The following is a 20541-nucleotide window of genomic DNA, read 5'->3' on the forward strand; positions in this document are numbered from 1 at the left end:
TTTGCTAAAGAACCAGATATGTTTCAGGAAAAATTAATATTTTCTCCTTATAAAATCTTCCTAGGTGAATTTTGCAAGACTTCTTACGAAGATAATACAGTAAATTTTAGTTTTAGTCCAAATAGAGCTAGATAAGTGTGAAATCTAAACTTCCTTTCTTCTGCAGGAGGTGAGAAAGAAGAGTTTACTGTTTTCTTGTTAGAAGAAAAAAACCTTTATTAATTCTGACTGGGTTTTGTTAAAATGTAACAATTAATGTGTTAGTATAGAAGAAATATTAATTTGTTTTGGCTTCATATCTAAATTATCTATGCCTTATTTTCATGTCTCGTTTCTATTTTCTCGTTCTAATTGACTAAAGTATCTGTTTTACTCTGTTTCACTTTTGACAGTTCTTCCTGTACTTCTTGGAATCTAAAATATCCTTCCTTGGTGGTCAGTCCTTTTATCCCATTTTGTAGGCTTCTTACTCTTCCTATTGTTCTTCAAGCAACAATTCATTCAACCTTCTCATGGAATTCTTTCCCCTTGCCTGTGCTAATGGAGCTGTTAGTGTTCTAACAACTTTGACCACAAGTTATCCTTGTTCTCCTCTGTGCTGTGTGAAGAGTAGGAATTTTCCTGGAAAAAGAGGCCAGATTTGGGAGTTCCTGACTATTTTTCTCCTACTGCATTCTGCATTCCTACTGCAGAATATAACAGTGGGAAAAGAGAGCCCTTTTTTAGCGAAGTATACAACCTAAGAGTAGAAGTTTATTCTGAGAAGGTGGGAGATTATCGTTTGAACCTCATTAGTCTCAGAAGTTAAAAAACCCCAAATATATAGAACGCTAATTTAACAAGGTCGTTGTTTTGTAGAAATAGGTCCCAATATTGTCAGCATGTTAACTGCCAGTACAAATTTTTCCTAATTACAGAAATTTAGGTAAATTATTTTACATACATGATATTTTTACGTACATATGATTACAGAAGCAGAAAAAAGAGTCTTGCATTCACTACCTAATCTAGTTTATTGGGACTGAATATTGGTAACAAGTTCAGCCCTGCGAGATGCAAATGAATCCCATTGCTTATGAAACTTGACCTTCATTAGTTACAGAAAACATATTTCTTGCAATCTTAAAATCTGAATATTTGGAAGTGTTAGGAAAGAAGCAAACAATAAGACATCATTGCTTCTAAATTGATGGTGTGTCTGCACTTGGGCTTACTCCGTTCAGTTTTGTTTCTGTACTCTTCGCTCCACCTCTCCATCTTTTTGGAGTAGAGTGCAATTATGCTGAGAGGTTCCCACTGATTTTTCATTTTTTTTTTTTTTAATCCTGGTGTGATTGAAAGTTTTAGTCTCTTAAGATCTTAAGCCTGGGACCAAAAGGGGATGTTTTTCATGTTGGTCAGATGGAGACTTTCCAAGAGTAGCAACAGAGCTTTTGTAGTTAAGGGCAAATTAACTCAGTTTGCAGACTTTACAGCATAATCATATTTGACTTCAGAATTGATGAATTTTATTTGTTGTATAGATTTTTGCTTTAAAGTGCCAGGACAGTAACATAGTTAATGATATCCATTATTATTAGATTGCATACCAGGTTAACAGAACCTTATCCAAAGAAGTGCAATTTATAGAATTGTGGAGGAAATGCCGACTGTTCAGAAACTGTAAGCAGTATTTTTCTCTACTTGCTCTTCAGCAAATAATAGAAGAGCACCTTTTGAGAAGCTCCAGAGGAATCTGGCTTGTGGGGCATGACTACTCTTTATGCATGACCAACCCACCAGTGCAGAAAACGCAAAACAGGATACTAATTTTCTTCAGTTCCTTGCATCTTGCTACACACTAGAGTTTTTGTGTCATGGGTGTGAATGTGAAATCTTGTTGTTGAGTCCAACCCTAACTCTCCCTAGAGCGGTTATTCATTCTTCAGCAGTACATACCGTATATCTAAAACAAAAATATGAAATTTGATTGTTCTATATTTAGCTAAGAGCTAACTGCATGTAATTCTATTTGGGAAAAAAAAATGTTTCTGCTATGTGTTTAACTACAAAGATACATACGCTGTGAGTAACAATTTATATTTTTGTTAAATGTACTTTACTCCCTGAAGTGCAATAAAAGAAAATTTCATACTGAAGGCTACATAAACTCCAAAACTGTAAATACATATTGTTTTGCTCAGTAAACTGGTAACTATTCATAGCGATTCAAATTTAGGAAACTGTGCTGTAAGTTTTATTTTGTCCTTCTTTTTCTTTAACAACCTTCTTACTGTTGACCTGTTTTATTTAGAGACACATACATGCCTATAAACCTGTTTTCCATAGATATAAGAGGTTTTTAATGTCTGAGATGGCTGAAAGAATTGATTAACTTTTTTGTTTTATCTTGCCTTCTGTTCTTTAGCATACTCAAGTAGCTTTAGACCATCTGGAGTCTGTTCCTGAGAAACTGAGCCTGTTAGAAGATTTCAAAGATATTGGAGTGAGATAGATTTCGTATGACTCTTTTAGCATTTCCAAAATATTTTGGTTAATTAATGCCCTCTTCATATGTATAAATAAATTAATTAATAAGATATGTAAAATTACATATGTACATATTATATAGACAAAAACATACAGAAATCTATTTTCATGTTTATACAGATTTTTATGAGGTTATAAATTTAGTTCTAATTACTAGCATTGCTGAGGTGCTCCGTAATGTAAACAAACATTGATAACTGGGCATAATAGGTCAAGTCCTAATTACTGCTTCAGAATAGTTGTATTAAGTGGTGAATTCAGATATACTAATTGTTAAAAAATGAAAATTTTTAAATGAAATAAATTATGTCACATTGACAGTAGTGGTGGAGTGTTGTCAAGAGACATAAGCCTCATATATCAGATCTTCAGTGGCTAAGTGGCTAAACTACTGTATTATTATTACTTTCCATACATGAAGTTGGTAGTTTACTAAAGACAACTTGGAATCTCATTGCACAATATAAATTTAAAATCAGTATTAAATCACATATCAACAAATGCATTCTGAGGTACTCATAAACATTTCAAAACATACTTGTTTACAACATTTGTTATTCTAAATGTACTTGCCACGAGGTCACGTGTTAATAATTGTACACTATTTTATTGCTGTCATCATCATCAAAGTTAGGAACACAAATGCTAGTTGAAACATTTGGATTTTTAAAGAAAAATATTGTTGAGATCTATAGCTTTAACTGCACATTCCAAGTATCCTGAGAAGAGCTTTTTGCTCTGATATTGACATTTGCCCTTTGTTTCTGATGGTTCTGCATTGCAAAAGGAAAAATTCTGCTCCCAGCTGGGCAAAGCGATAGCTTGAATGTGGGGTTTCTACAGTCTCCTTCACATGTGCACTCTTTTGCTTAATGTTACTATGAAATGACATTGCCATTTTCTGATTTGCTGTAGTTATCACTTAGCCAGCATCTGTGAGATTGGAACTCAAATTCTTTGTCTTAATTTGAGCTCTGTCCTTCTCCCTGATGCTTAATTTTTAAAGACCTTTTACCTTTTTTGGAGGAAATAAAAAAAAAAAAAAGAGTCCTTACCAACAACTACATACTGTTTATTACATAATTTATTATTCAAGAGAGCTAAGCTTTATACCTTAGCCAAAAGTATGATCTCAGTTTGGAGTTTCATTAATTCTTATATTTGAAAATAATACATTGGATATTTTGTACAATAACATATTTTACTCTCAAGTAGTATGTGTGAATGAAGTATTTCAAAGCCATTCATTGCTTTCCACTGCTAGCTTGTTCTTCCCTCAGTGTTTTCATGGGAAGGGAGAAGGAAAGAGAAAGTAAATCTTTGGCAATGATGTCTCACAAGTTGTCTGGTAGTTGTATTCATTCAAGTGAATGATTAACTAGTTTAGTGGGAAGTGTTCTGTTTTCTTATTTGAAGATATTTCTGTTTAGTCCATATCCTTGGAATGCTATTTTTTTTGTTCAAGTGCTTAATATTTCACCATTACAGAATTTTTTTCTTAGAAGGCACGATATTAATGAATTTTGGAGTTACAAGCAATCTTTCACTACTTAAGGATGAGGCTGTTCACATTTTAACCTATTTTAATTTTAAGATTACATGCTTTTTTATGGCCCCTGTATTGCAACCTCTGAAAGGTAGTAATTAATTAATTCTTGCTGTATTGAAAAATCTTGGTGATACCTGTGTTTACAGCCAACATTTATTAACTGCTTTTCAGATTATGAAACCATTTAGATCTTTCAATCCATTTCTAGGAGTCACATTGCCGAAGGGAGATGATTGAGGAAAGGTATACAAAATATAAAGAACTAGTTAGTTCTCTACAGCAACAGCTGGAAAATTCAAAACAAATAGTTCAACAATTCAAGGTATGTGTGTGTACTCCACTTTTGTTTCCCAATTACTTTCAGTCAGCAGCATAAGTTTATTTGATGCATATTAACTCCTAGTACAAACACAGACCAAAATCACACATGAATGTTTCTGTTTTGTGTAGCTGCTGTGGCTGATGTAAAATTTGATGACAGAAGTTTGTCTTCATTGTAAAGTGCCATAGATATTTTTCAAAAATCTTTAAAATTTCACAGAAAAGTGTCTTACTGTGTCTTACAACTCTGAAGTGTTTACCTGCTTTATCAAATTGCTGTCTACAGCAATTTTTTGATTAATATGTTCAAGTTTCCCTTGTCCTTTCATGTAAAAGGTAAATACAGAAATGTTTCCTCCATGAAAAGAATGATTAATTTTTAGTTTGCTTATTGTAATTTTTCAGTAGTTACTCTTTGCATTCTTTACAAAAGATATGATGTCTGTTTCATACATAAAATCCAGGCAAACAGGGCAAGTGGTTCGTTAGCAGTCACTCAGTGGACTGATAACAGGGCTAAGCATAATTTCCTAACTCCATGCAAGACAGATCCAGTGCTCTTGTTGAGAAACATTGCCTGTAATGCACTCATCTTTCCAACTGTTAACATGCTTGCTTTCTCTTTGTAATAGCTTGTTCATTGTCGTACCATTTCTCACTGCATGTCATTGTGGTAGCAGCTTGCTTTGGTAGAACTACAGTTTCTTATGGACGTGATTGAAAGAAGTGATCAGAACTGAAGAACCATGCTAGTATTTCTGCTACTCATCACAACTGAATCAAGATTCTTTAGCAATGAATCTTACCAGTGTCTCTAAGCATTGAGCTAAAAATCTAGGATTACATACTGTGTATAAAAAACCCGTTGTTTGTGTTCCCCACCGCCTCCATAGTGGCCTTCAGTAAAATGAGGACATACTTAGCAGTAGGTCTTTTTAAAAGTCAAAAAAGTAAAATAAATACAGAGTATTTTAGCTCAGTAAGTTGCTGTGGTAAGAAGAAAGTATTAAGCTACTTGAAAAAGCCATCTTACTCTTCTGTAAGAAAGAATTGAAACAGGACAGATTCAGTTTCAGTTTGTTGCTAATTATAATCTTTGCTTTCTTGAATTTCTCAGATTCACACAAGAGTTGCTAATTCAGTAGCTACTGAAATTTGGAAAAGCTAAGTGGAATGCAATCAGCTGACGGTAGAATATAATATTGCAGTAAGCTGACTGAACTTACTGAGCTCGTGTGATGTGAACTCTATATTCAGAATCCAGTACAAAGCTGATTCCAAAACAATATTTCCTCTTTAGACAAAAGAGAGCATTTAATGGCTTCCATTTAGTTATGCCTAATTGGGGTTTTGCATGACATACAATACTCTTTTTGCTGTCACGGCTGTTACAAATAGAACAGAATGTTCAAAAACAAGTAACAGACGGGTGCTAATCTGATTTCAGTGATCAGGCTAGCTTAGTCTAAAAAAACCTCTTTTTAGTGCTTGCCTTTCTCACCCTCTCTTGGAACTAACTCAAATGCATTGTTGGTTTTTTTTTTTTTTTATTTTACTATTTGTCAATCAGTTGTCTCTGAAATTGATTGGTGGAAGACTGTAGACTTAAGGACATCAAAATTCATTCTTACAGTTTTGTTTCATGCTCTGTACATAACACAGTGCTTTTGCTGTACAAAACAGACAGTTATTTGGTAGGTGATAAGAAAATGCATGTTTTTAAAATGCATGCATTAAACATTTTAAAAGTTCTTGTAAAATTTTTACATTGACCATTTTAGATAAAATTACTTGTGGAATTAATCTTTTTCCTTTTTTATGATCTTCTTTCTAGCCTTTCATGTTATACAGTTCTTTCAGCTTGCTTACCAATATTAATCTCAGACAGGCGTTATCTAGTCCTGTATCCTAGCCTCTTCATTTTAAGCAGTAAACATGAAACTGATGTTGAATGTTCCCCTAAAAGTGGTTGGTTTTCTTCCTTTCTTATGATTTCATTTGTCCCCACTCAGTCTTCCTACTCTTCTGTAGTCTTGTCAGATGGCTGTAAAATACCTGCTGCATAGAAGCCCAGGAAAATCATAGTTGCTATTCGTATGTGTTAAAATGTAAGATTGCCAGCAATGAAGGAGGCCAGACTCTGGCAGAATACCATCAAGTAGAACAGTCATGATTTTAAAACTGAGAAAGAGCGAGTGGTAGTAGATAAAGAAGAAATTGGGGGAAAAGAAGGTAAATATAATGTATGCAATAAAATAAATAACAGAGGATACCATCTGAAGCAAAATCAAAAGGGAAAGCTAGAGGAAAACTAAAGATAAATATTATGATTGATAGATGCAAATATTTTAGGGTAGTTTCCCTGCCACAAATAACTGACATTCTAGTCAAATACAGCATACAGGTGTAATTGTAAATGAAGCACATGAGAAAAGGCACATTCTCCAAGTTAAAATTTTTGTAAAGAGAATGCCATTTTGCATTGCAGATGCTGGTAGAAGTACCTTGCTTGTTTAAAAGCCCTGCTCTAAAATAGCATTTCTGGAAGCAGATTGAAAAGACAAAAATTTTTTTCTCATATCAAAATACCTGAAGTTGCTTTTCATTATTTTGTAAAACTATTAAATAAAGTCTGAAGTACAATGTCACTATTTATGGCCAGACCCATTCAGCACAGCTTTTTGGTAAGTGAAGTCATTTGGTCTATAAGCTAAAAAAAAAAGATCATTTTAAAAAGGCCATTTAAACAAAAATCTCCATAAATCTTTATTAGTACTGCAGCAAGTAGTCCCCAGTTGCAATACCTTCCAAAATAAGATTAAAAGCTTGGCTTAGTATCCAAATTACTCAGTTTCTTGAAATGAGAAGAGACAATAATACACAAATGCATCAGTTCATAAAACACTCAGTTTTGCTACTGAATTCTTATCATAAACAGCCTCAGGGAATTTTGTTAAAACATTTTGCAATTTATCATTCATGCTGCTACCAAGATGTGAAAACTAAACAGAAAACAAAATAAAATTCAACATTAATTTAGAGATACAATGAGCTTTTGTCCCATCACTGAAAAGGGATTTACTCCTATTAAGACTAATGGGAATTATACGTATTAATCCCCTTATGTGCTAATGCAAGACTTAATACCTATAGTGTACATAGCACAATAACAACTTTTAAAGAATTAACAAGTTTGAGGTTCTTTCGGTGGCAGGGAAAATGGATGTAATTTTTATTATTACCTTCTTTCTGATTCTCCACCTCATCCCACTGTGGGTGGGGATGTGAGAGAGTGGCTGTGTGATACTTTAGTTGCTGGCTGGGATTAAACCATGACAACCATGGAACTTCACTGAATTAATGTGGACCATTCATTGATGAGGTATTCATCGTTCACTGATGTCTGCCCTGCCACTATGCTTTGTCCTGAACTGCTGATGTGATGTAAACAGGAAAGAGAGCATTTTTACAATTTATTGTAGTGACAAAAACTCACACTGTTTCCAATGCTTTTCTCAAGGCAAAGTACTTTTTTTAGAGAGATTTTGTAATGAAATAGGCTTGAAATTCATAGACAAATTAATTTAAACCTAACTGCAACACTGAGAATTCTGCAAATTCAGATCAGTATTTTCTAGCATGGGTGAAATCACAGCATATACCTGTATGTGTGCTGCTATATGTTTTTTGATAAAGTTTACAGCTGTTTAATATTAACAGATGAAAATGTTTTATTTGGCTCCCATAGAACGTGAAAATGGATGCTGAAATGTCCGATATAGAACTGGCTGCTCCCTCTTCTAGTTGGCAAACTCAAAACAGCTTTTTGTCCAGATCACTGCTGTCCAATTCAGGTTGTAAGTATTGTTTCACAGAAAAAAATCTACAAGTAGTGTATTTTCCTCTTTTAAAGCTATTTTACTTGAAAGAGTAAGACACTACTTTTCAACAAAAAAGAAAAGCTAGAACTATCTTAAGAGTCTTCCTTTGTTTTAGCTTTGGATACTGGATGGATGCCTTTGTCTAGGAGGTACTTCATTTCATCCCACTGATAGTCGTTTGGTCTTCTTTAACTGGGACATACAATATATTCTGTCATCCAAATCTATGCCAAAAATAAAGGGCTGCAGTTAGAAAAAGGACTGCACTTGGATTCTGAATCTCTGCATGAAGAATCATATCTGCATAAGCTGAGTATCTTTTCAGGGACCAGAGAGACATCCTCAGCCAAGGATTCTTTCCCAGATCTTTCATTTGTACTAGTTAGTCTGTGCTTGTGTAGCAGTTTAACAGTGAAAGTTGAATTCACTAATTCTGCTTCTATTTCAGTAGTTGTTTTTAATTATTCTTTCTGTCCCTTAGTGCATATACAGCTTCAGGTCATGCAAGACTACGGGATCTCTGATACAGCTAGGAGCTGCTCAGTAAAAGATAGGACGTTAGATCTTTATCTGGAAGAGACACACCTTTGCATAAGTGTCAAAACTAACTTAAAACCCCTTAAAAAGCTGCTTTTTTTTTTTTTTTTTTAAGCCTATAAGAACATGGATATCAGAATATCAGAATACTTTTCCTTAGAAGGATATCACCTTCCATTTCTTTTTAATGTAGCCAGTTTGTGTACTGGGAACCTATTCAGTAAGTTGAATTCTATGTAATGGCAGGTCCTATTTCAGGCTTCATTGCACTTTCAAACCTTTGCATCATAGAATGAGTGCTGCAGTACATTACTGCTCACCAGTAAGTCCTGAGTTGATCTGATGAGGTTAAAGACAATTGGTTTCTTTTCCCTTTAGAATCTGTGGGTTGTGATTAATGTATTTCTGCAGAGCATACTGAGCAACAATGGTAGGAATAAAGCATAACAGCAAATGCCGCCATCTCGTCTGTACTTCAGGAGCAGTTTCCCCTGACTCAGAGTTATTTTTCCATTTTTCCTGACCTCATTCCTATCAGTCTTGCAAGTCAAAGTATAACTCAGCCTAGTATAGAAAAGAAATAATCCATACCTTGCAGGTATGTTGGACTAGATGATCTCCAGCGGTCCCTTCCAACTTCAGCAGCTCTGTGATTCCCTTGCAAAAACTTGTTGAAATTTAAAGAGGCAGCGTAAATGTTCCTAAAATATTGCAATATCTTCATATTGCTTAACCTGAATGGAACTTGCTAGGACATTGTTGCTTTAGTAGTTTTTAATCAATTTTAGGCAACTGTCAGAGAAAAAGGAACCATGTGATCTGAATACCAATCTCATGAACCAATTCTGCATATTTATTCTCTGATTCAACTGGAGGTTTTTTTAAGCAGCACAAAAAAAAAGGAGGTTAAAAAAAAAAGTGATAAATGGAAGAGACAGTAGTGATTCAATAAGTCGATCATTATGAAATATTTGCAAAGTCTTCAGCATTTGAAACCATGCTCAGGCATGGCTCAGGGGCCATGGCTTCTTTTTTTTTTTGCTTAAAACTTTAAGGAAGGTATTTTCCACATCATAAATTAAGCTGATCTTCATATTTCATATTTTCCAAATCCCAAAATGGTGCTGAGAGTGTTTTTAATTTTGTTCTTTTGCCCAGATGGTAAAAAGCTATTAAAAAAAAAAAGGGGGGGACGGGCAGACAAAAAAGTAAGAAAACAGTGAATGTTTTACTTTTTCCTATTTGTTTTTAAGTGAAAGAAACTGGATACAAAAATCTTTAGATTTGGTTTCTTACTTGTATTCTATAAAAATCCATTAGTCAGATTTTCTGAGGGTAAAACAGAGAAGTAGTATAGAATACTTTTCCTATCTGTGATTTGACTCCGATAGAATGAAGATGGTGTTCTTAATTTCTCACTTTGCTGATTCTTTACTTCCAAGAGTTAGTACTATTATATGTTTTTTATGCTTAGTAAGTAAGTAGGAGAGAAAATGCCTGATGTCAATTCGGATGTCCTAGAGTATGCTTCTAGCCGTCATTCCAGGAAGGCACAGGTTTCCAATAGGTCCCATCACATCTTTTGCAGCTCTTTGTAGATGTATGTGGTAGCTTATGGCACTAAGGTACGTGCATTACTCCGTAGATTTTTGGTTAGTGACTGAATGTTTTACCTTTATGCTGAACCTAATCTCCACCAGTCAAATGTGTATTTTGAAGTTCCTGCTATAGTTTTTGAGGACAGTGAAAATTCTGCAGTGGTATTAACATTAAAGAGCTTTTCTTGTAATTGTCAGTGAGTGGCAAATGATGAAATCAGCTGCTTCAGTCATTTAGTCACATGAACAGCATGAACTCTTAATTTCAGTAATGATATTAATTAATTATAATTTGAGACTTTGACAGTGAAGTATAATTTGAGGTCTTTTCCTCCCAAATCCCCTGTAGTTTTAAATTAATCTACCTATAAATGTCATCACCTAATTCTGTGATGAATTTATCTCCTTACTTCTTCAGAAACAGGAGAATGGACTTTTTATTTTTTCATTTACCTCTTAGAGAGTTTGCAAGCATTTATGATTTAATGTTTCCCCACTCCATCTCTCTTAAATTCATGAATTCTTGCAGTTTATAGAGTCAATAAGTAATACTAGAAGCTGCCTTCCCAATGTGCGTCTCATGACTTGTGGAGAGCACCAGGGAAGAGAGCAGACATGTTTGGTATAGTGTAAGTTATCTGCAAGGGGAATCTTGGGATTTAGGTTTAAAACGGATTGAAGAAAGAGAGACAAAAAGTATGAAAAAATAAATAAGGGAACAACAAACTGCTTCCGTATATATAAAGTTGCCAGCGCAGCAGACAGTTAAAAGCAGAAGTAATTAACATTAACATTCTGTTTTATTTCTGGTCTTCATGTTTCTGGTATAATATCTACAGTTAATAACAGATTTTCCATATCAAACTATTTTAAAGATGTGGTGGGAATGAGCTTTTATTTTATAACCATTTTCTTAGAAAGGAAGACATTTAACTGAGAAAAGCATTCATCAGACATGCTTTGCACTCTGAATTGTGAGACCAAAACAGTTGGTCAAAAATGTCACTACTAGTTGTCATCTAAAGAATAATCCTCAGAAATTGTTTTTCATGGCCACTGTATTTTTCTTAAATTTTGTATTACAAAGATACCTCAAGTTACACGTGCTTTGCATTAGCTTTGTGAATTGGATCCTGTCTTTCTCACTGTACAGTTCATCACTTTAAGGTTTTAACCATATGGCTTTCAGGCTTTCTGTTGTTGTTGGGAATTTATGTTCCAGGGCTTCATAAGCTGTGACTTTATGGAGAAGAAAATAGCCACCAGTTTTCCCAACATCTGTAGCTGGGATCAGTGTCTTCTCTGATCCTTTGGCTCTGGTGATACACAACACTGTTGTGTCAACATGGTATATAGAAGGAATGAGATCATGGTTCAAAAAAACCAAGTTGTCCTGAATCTTGATTTTTATTGTCATAACAATTAATTCCTGAAGTGTATGTTTATATGTCTTTATACTTCTACTTATACTTTTTCATGAGTTCTGAAGACTTCTTGTATTTACATGTATAAATAAGTAACTTAATTAAAAGTAAAAAGACGTTGTAAAATCATGGTGCTGCAGGGCACCATTCTAGAACAAAACCTTCTAAGGCTTCTCAAGGACAAGAACCTGGAATAATTGGAAACTTGACATCATCTCTTTGAAAAATGCAAATTTATTTAGTTTAGCAATGAATTTTCTTTATGATTTTTCACTTTTCTTTAAATACTAACCACAGGAAGTACTGCTAAAATAGCATATGGTGGCATAGTTTTGGACCAATACTGAAAACTTTGTGCTGACAAATGATGTCTCACTAGTTTACTTATGTACCAAACACAGTGATTTCATTCTCCTAAAAGTCAAAACATCTCACTCCTTCTAATCAAACTGTGAAGACTTGCTCCCTATTAAATAAATTTTGGCTATCTACTGCTCCAATTTTACTGGACTACTAAATATTTGCACTCTGGACATTTATTGCAATCAATCAGGAAGGACCATTTTTCTTACATACTTATGATGTAAGGAAGGCCATTAGAAGAAGGGTATAAAGTGATATCCACTTTCTTCCTCTTAATTTATGCCTTTTGTTAAATAATAGCTATATGTTTGTATATTTGGATTTTTTCCTCCAACACTTTATCATAAGACATTCTGTCAATTCATATAGTCTAGATTTTGATGCAAGATAATGTATTTAGAAATAAGCATTATATATGCACTGTGCTATACATACACTCGTATGGCATCCTATGTGCCGTATGGTACTGAAAAGGTTAAGTGCCACTTGTTGACTTTAGTCCATGCTATTGGTAAAGATATTCCTTCAGAAATTTTCTGAGTGGTTTTGTTTTGTCTTACTTAAACGAAAATGCTGGAAAATTAAATGGAAAATAAACATTAGTGGAATTATTAAATAATTGAAAATCCAGTTTACATTTCTTCTGTATAAGAAAGCTTTTGGTCTTGCCTGTGTTATATAGTATTAAAATCTGTATATATTTTATAATGAAATGTATGTTTCATATAAATGTTGACGGTCAGTCAGCAAAATGTATGTGTTTCTCTGAAGAGGTTTAATTGTTTGGGTTTTTTTTTGTCTGACTTATATCTAGCATTTATGAAAAGAATGGCTCCTTTTGATACAAGTGCCACCAAGGAAGATTCCGTTAATGTTGCTGTCAGTGAAATGAAGCTGCAAGCAGAAAGAGGGAAGCAGTAGAGTATTTTACAAAAACACACCATCTTTCTCTGTGGTAAATTCCATTCCACTCTTTTTGGGTTTTGAACAGTAATAATTCCATCTGTTATAGGAGTTATGTAAGCAAACACTTACATAAAAGAGCACAAAGAGTGAGTCTAATGAACTCTTGTGGTAATTTATGTAACTTGTACACCAAAGGTTTTCAGGGATTATGCTATTCTCTTGTATTTGTTTCTGCAGTCCTCCTAAATGAAATTTATTCTGTTCCTGAAATACTATGAAATGAAAGACCTTTGAGATTAATGCTTGCTATCAGCTTATTTACCCATGTACAGGAATTGTTCTGACGTGTTTTTTTATAATCTTTAATAACATTATTAATAATGAAAAAATATTCAGAAACTACCTTTGTCCTAGTATTTATTATGAGTCATTATACAGTGTTGTGCAGATACATTTGTGGTTTTATGTTTTTCATAGAAACATAGAATCATAGAATGGTTTGGGTTGGAAAGGACCTTAAGATTATTTATTTCCGAACCTCCTGATATGGGCATTGACACCTCCCACTAGACCAGGTTGCTCAAGGCTTTGTCCAGCCTGGCCTTGAACCCAACTTCCTTGGGCAGCCTGTTCCAGTGCCTCACCACTCTTACAGTAAAGATTTTCTTCCTTACATCTAAACTAAGTCTCCCCTTTTTAAGTTTAAACCCATTACCCCTTCTCCTATCGGTACAGTCCCTGATGAAGAGTCCCTCCTCAGCATCCTTGTAGGCCCTCTTTAGATATTGGAAGGCTGCTATGAGGTCTCCACACAGCTTCTCTTCTCCAGGCTGAACAGCCCCAACTTTCTCAGCCTGTCTTCATACGGGAGGTGCTCCAGTCCCCTTATCATACTTGTGGCCCTCCTCAGGACTTGCTCCAACAGTTCCATGTTCTTTTTGTGTTGAGGACACCAGAACTGTACAGAGTACTCCAGGTGAGGTTTCACAAGAGCAGAGTAGAGGGGCAGGATCACCTCCTTCGACCTGCTGGTCACGCTCCTTTTGATGCAGCCCAGTATACAGCTGGCTTTCTGGGATGCAAATGCACACTACCTGCTCATGTTAAGCTTCTCATCTACCAACACCCCCAAGTCCATCTCCACAGGGCTGCTCTGAGTCACTTCTCCACCCAACCTCTAGCTGTGCCTGGGATTGCCCCAATGCCAAATGATAAAAATCATGTAAGAAAAAAATGATAAAAATTTGACATAAGCAAATTTCCTCAAAATCAGTGGAAATTTGTATTATGATGTCAGGTTCGGCATATGTCTGTTATAAGCTGTTTAGAATTATTCTTCTGACCAGAACAGTTTTATCAGATGGTCACTGGTAAGGCACTTAACAGCGTCTGAATCTTGCCCATCTATATTAAGCTTGTGGAAGGGCACTGCTGTGTGGGTATGAAAATTTTAATAGCAGGATTTAATACTAATTTATTCTGTTCTGCTCTCATATGTGTCATATTGATTTTAAAATGTTATGGAAATGCATTATTCCACAGTTGTATTTGTTCAGATGTCTCTATTCTAAACGAATTGGATACAATTCTGTGTTACCATGGTCTCAAACAGCATATCACAGCAGAATTTTCTGCTGTCAAAAGAAATGCAAGTGTTTCTGATGCTCCTTGTTTTATTCTCCTCTCTAGTGCTTCTGGGTTGAGTCACTACTAATGTGCCTTAAAAATTTGCCAAATTTATCAGAATATTCTAGCAACATGAACACCATTGAAACCATTTTGGTTTGTAGACTTTGTTCATATTTAGGAAGCCTCTTCTCTGAAACACTGTCTTTATTTAGCACTGTAGGTGTCTCAGACATAATTTATTTTTCGGGTCACTATGTGCCACCTGAAAACAGGACCTTTTTTTTTTGTTTTCTAATTTTCTGAAGAAGTGTTTTGTTCTCTGGACAGTGTACTTTCTTGGCAATCCCCTTAGATTCAGCCTGTTTCAAACAGAAATTCTTGCTGAGAATATCAAAATCAGACAATGAAATGAGAAAAATAAAATCCCTTCATTTTCTATACCCTTAAATTACTTAAAAAAAAAAAAATCTAATTTTCTTAAGTTTTCTTTACCTTTTGTATGTGAATAATGCTGTGCATTGTAATGCTGGCATGGACTTTTTGCAGACTGCTGGCACATCTGCTTATTCAGAAGGTCAGGAAAGCAAACCGGGCACATCCATCAGTTCTGATCGCAGCAGCAATGACAAGACCAAGAAAAAACAAAACAAACCAAAACAAATAAACTTCTACTCTGGAGAAAGCAGGATAAATAGAAACCTGTTTGTGTCATGGTCTGCGAGGAGTGTGGATGTCATGAAGCGGTGTTTAGCTCAAGCCACAGTTACCATAAGCTAAACTTACTTTAAATGTATCTAACGTTTATAATTTATTTTTTTAATTAGATCAGAGCACAGTTGGAAATATGGTTAAAATATTTTTGCTGGTTTGTCTGGTGAAACATTAAAAAATTGCAAAATAAAATGTCACCAGTTTGCACATTTTATGGTACCCACAGATTATGGCTAAAAATGCAGAAAAGTAATTTTAAAATATACTATGAAACAGCAAATCATGCTCTCAAAACAGCTCATCTTGTAGTGAGGTCTGATGCATGGATTATTGATGGATAAATGTATGCCCAACCTGCTTTACTAAAGTTGAAACAATTTTTGAGGTAAAGGGTCTGTTGGTAAATGAATGGGGCTTTAAGAGTCTAAGCTGAGAAGTAATACACAGAAAGTTATGTCCTCTCTTTTTCCTAAGGAATCTGTAAAAATCTGGGTATTGATTGCTCTCACCATTGTATGTATTTATACTTTTTTTTAATCATTTGTAACTCAGAAATGTATGTTTCTTTAAAACAGTATCACTACTGCTTTATAGTGTTAGAAAACTAAGAATAAGCAGTCTGAACTCCCGCATCATTACATCAACTATTGAAATTATTTTTATACCATGCAGGACAGAAATTGCTACTAGGTGAATAATTTTGGCTTTAAGACTTTAATTATGCTCAGTGCTTAACATATTTGCCTGTGGCCATGTGACTGGGTTTTCAGCAGAGTTTTATATCCTTTTAAAAAATTTTCTAAAAGGGCTGGGAGAACAGAAGAGAAGAAGTCAAACAACCAAAAAAAGAGAGGAATTTTTAATGAGTAGAGTTATGGATTCCTAAGCCAGGAAATTCTTTTTGCCCTCTTGGCATGGCAGTCCAGATAGCATGTAATGTTTTCTCTCTTTCACCTTTGGTAGAGGTTCATATTACAAAGTGAATTTTATTTCCATTTTACTGAAGGCTAAAGTTCCATTTATGACATTATGTGAAACTGTCCCTTTGTGGCTTAGGAAAAAATATTTTTTCCATATTGGCCTGAAATAATATTCTCCTAACCAGCTTCAGTTTTTAAAGTAGAAAAACAGATTTCTTTTTTTTTTCTTTTTTGAATAAAACATTTTGTGTATTTCAGATCTTTAAAGTTTCTGTCCCTTTTGGTAATCACATTTTTTTCCTATGTTTTAAAATTTTAATGACCTGTTCGTGAATTCCTGCCCAAAGCAGTAGTTTTCAAAAATCTAAAAATGTGGTATCATATCACAAATGGTGGTTTGTTCCTCTGTTATGTTCAGCCTTTGGTAGATCAGGAAACTTTGTATGTATGTACTAAGCATATTTTTAATAAGACGATATCAGACATCCATTTTTTTAATGCTGTCACTGCAGTGGTTCAGTATTGTGCTTTCTGAAATACACTGGCCCTTTATTTCAGCATCAGCTAATTGTCACTTGAATAATCTTTAAGTTTTCTGTCAATCAGTTCCTTAATGTTTTACAGCAGACTTGATTACTTTTTTTTTTTTTTTAATTACTTTTGTGATGGTATTTACTAAGTATTGAAAATATTTTGGTTTTATTATGTTATTATGTCATCCTAAGAAGAAACATAAAAATAAAACTTGATCCAGGATAAAAAATAAAGTTCTATAGTGTGAGACAAAGCAATTTTCTTACATTTAATTCTCAAATTTTGATGGGAGACAGTCTTCAGTGATAGTAATGCTGAAAGTGCTCCTTAGATATGCAAACCTCAGCCACATTTTTGCTAGATGTCCCACCAAAGTAAATAAAGAAGATACATTAAAATTCTTTAGAACAAAGAAAACACTATTCTGAAATCCACTTTTGATCTAAGGAGTCTGCATATCAGTTTGTCTCCGGATAGCAAGGCATAGTCTCTGCACTATGTAGCACTGAATGGATTTTTCATGAATGAAAATGCCAATATTACCCTGAAAGTAAACAAGTAAGTATTTTTGTAACACCAATACCATTTTTATGGCTAAAAATTTGTGGTATGAAACCTGAATACATTCTCATATCTACAACATGCAGAAGAAATTAATAAATTTATGTGGGACTGCTTGATACAGTCAAATTTTACCATGGGTCTGTTAAGCTTTTCATGTTCAAAGGATGTTAGTAATATATTTCTCTCTCTCAAGACTGTCTTAACCTCACAAAAGGAACTGATACTGAGGTTAATGTGAGCTGCAGGCCAATATAGGGATGCAACCTTGTCAAAAATGGACATCACAGAAATTCCTGTGGTTTTCATCTAATTGTAGAATTTAGAAGCAGATGGAGAGGAAAACTAGGAGTAGAAGGAATGGAAAGCAGCTCATATTAAATCAGAATTTTGGAACACTTTTATTCTTGGTGCCATAATTTAAAACCTGCTTTAGAGCTAGTATTCACATCTAAATGAAAGTGATCCCTAAATAAGATTCTGTCTTGGATAAATTATTTTTATTACATACTAAAATACTCTATAGCACAACTTAACTCTTTACTGTAAGCATGTCTAGGCTGTTGTAGTGTGAACTGTTTTGCTTTTCTATGTAAAGAACTAAATCAGATGTTAAATCTGAAGGACATTTTAGTGTTCTATACAGAAGTAGAGCAGAGCAGAATTTGGCAACCTCAGTCTTTCAAGAATCTGTAAACTAATGCGTCTGGGAGTGTTGACAACAAAAATGAAAGAGATTGCTGTGGTTAAAATACAGCAACATACAGCATTTATCATTCGTGCTAACAACAATAGCTCTCGTTTCTAAAGCTAAAGTTGCACATCTGCCATTTCTCAGGTTGCAAGAATGAGATTGTGTTTTCTCTTGACTTTATAGTGGCAAAATCCATAATGTCATGAGCCTTGAGCAAATATGCAGTAATGATATTTTTAAAATTTCTAGTAATTTTATTTAAGTACCTACTTGGTGCTATTTGGAACTAAATATTTTTGGAACTCGAAACTTTAACAAGTTTTTGTTAAAGGATTACATTTAAACAGAAGAACTGCATAGAGAGATTTCTTTTAGGATAATTCTGCTATCTTTATTTAGGGATGTGGCTCCATAATAGGTGTTTTGCTTCAATAAATACCACAATTGTTCCTGAGTTGTCTCTTATTTTCATCTGTCTTCAGACCAGATTTGTTTTGATCTTAGACTGCTTTTCTCCTCTGCCATCTACAGTCTACTAGTATATCAGAAGACATACCATCATTTCTTCACTTACTCTACATTAATAATTTGGGTAGTTGATATGCCCAAAGAATTACATTGAAGGCAGTTGATTCTTATAATAACTTTTCATATGAATTCTGTCATTTATTTGTTTACTAAAATAAAACCCGCTTGATAAACTGACTAACGTCAGATCACATGTTGCCTAATTTTAAAAGTTATCACACAGGTAAAAGTAAACGTGTCTTACTACATTTATCTAGATTTTCTAAATGCTACCGTTCATTCTACTATCAGTTTGTAGAGATAAATAGCAAAGTATAGACCTTGCTGCAATAACCCTGAAATATCACTAATTCCAAGCAGAAAAAGAAGGTACAATTAATTTAGGAGATCTCCTAAAGTGCTTAGTCTAGAACCTAAAAAAATAAAAAATCATATTACGAAGTATATTTCTTCAGTGTGTCAATATCAAATTGTTCTCAGTAGAAACAGTTGCTGACATCTAAAGTATTTCTGGGAAGTGATACTGAAATTTCCTAGAGATGATCACAGTATCATTCTGCACATGTGGATTTCTGTGTTACTCACATTGTTAAACAAGCATTGAACTCGGAAGCTAGCCCAATTTATGTACTGGCACCAGGCTCTTCAGCAACCACCAGTGACCCAGTTTTGTACTTGGAGTGGAAAGTGATGAAGATGAGCTGTATTTTATTGCTGGTCAAGACTACAGTTTGGATCTGTGGCATAAGCTGTTTTGTGTATGGAGCTGAATGAGTGCACTATTTTTAATAAGGCTTTCACAGCCGGATGCAGCACTGGCAACACAATGCCATCCAAACAGCAGCAACCATGAAGACATTGTGTAGCTCCAGAATTTTTCTATGTTTTGACTAATAGAATGTCACGAAGTCCATCAGAAAGTATGGAGTTGTTTGTTTTCTCTTCACTGGAGAGGTCTCCAGTGCAGTCTTAAAGCTAGAAAATGCAGAAATCTTAGTCAGTATGACATCAGTGGTGAGGCTCACTAGCAACAGAATGTGAATCTATTAGCATGTTGCCAATTGATTGATTAGATGTCTGTATACTAACAAAAGACTAATCAGCAAAGTTTTAAAAAAGTGGAGAAATCATTCTTATTTGGTAGATAAAAAATCTCTATGAAAACGGAAAAATCAAGTACCAAAGTCAAGAAACACTTCATTTTTTCATATTGCAAGTAATTTCTTAAACTTCACTGTAGTGGCAGCCTTTTATAGCCTATCTTGAAGCTCCTGAATATATTAATCAACAGACAGCAATCCCACTTCATGTTATCTCTTACTGGGAGAGACTTCCTCACTTTGATTTAGACTTCAGAGCAGCCTGGCTGAACAGGGAGATATTGCTTAAACTCAGGAAAAAAAGAATTTATCACCTGTGGAAGAAGGTATAGTCACCCCATGAAAAGTACAAGGATGTTGTTAGGTTATGTAGAGAGAAAGTTAGAAAGGCGAAGGCAGAGATGGATCTAAATCTGGCCACTTCCATAAAAAATAATAAAAAGTACTTTTACAAATATGTTAGCAATGAAAGAAGGCCGAGGAGAACCTCCATCCTCTGCTGGATACTAGGGGAAACCTAGTGACTGAGGATGAGGAATAGGCTGAGGTACTTAATGCTGCCTTTGCCCCAGTCTTTAATAGTCACACCAGCCGTCCTCAGGGTACTCAGTTCCTTCAGTTGGATGGCAGAGATGGGGAGCTGATTGAAATCCCCATAATTCAGGAACAAATGGTTAGAGACCTCCTGCTCCACTTAGACTGGATGGGTTGCAGCCAAGAATGCTGAAGGAGCTGGCAGAGGAGCTTGCTAAGCCA

General features: G+C 34.6%; 1 protein-coding gene across 1 annotated transcript in view; it reads left to right on the forward strand.

The window, feature by feature from the left end:
* CEP128 (centrosomal protein 128) overlaps positions 1 to 18710 on the forward strand; it is a 117581-nt gene extending 98871 nt beyond the window's left edge. The window contains exons 21-25 of the mRNA XM_030482350.1: positions 2408 to 2485; positions 4287 to 4400; positions 8148 to 8256; positions 13017 to 13157; positions 15284 to 18710. Of these exons, the coding sequence (XP_030338210.1) occupies positions 2408 to 2485; positions 4287 to 4400; positions 8148 to 8256; positions 13017 to 13123 (408 nt within the window). The 3' untranslated portion in view covers positions 13124 to 13157; positions 15284 to 18710. The remainder of the gene's footprint in view (positions 1 to 2407; positions 2486 to 4286; positions 4401 to 8147; positions 8257 to 13016; positions 13158 to 15283) is intronic.
* Positions 18711 to 20541: the final 1831 nt, after the last annotated feature.

The sequence above is a fragment of the Strigops habroptila genome, chromosome 4 (assembly GCF_004027225.2).
Source record: "Strigops habroptila isolate Jane chromosome 4, bStrHab1.2.pri, whole genome shotgun sequence".
Classification (NCBI taxonomy): Eukaryota; Metazoa; Chordata; class Aves; order Psittaciformes; family Psittacidae; genus Strigops; species Strigops habroptila.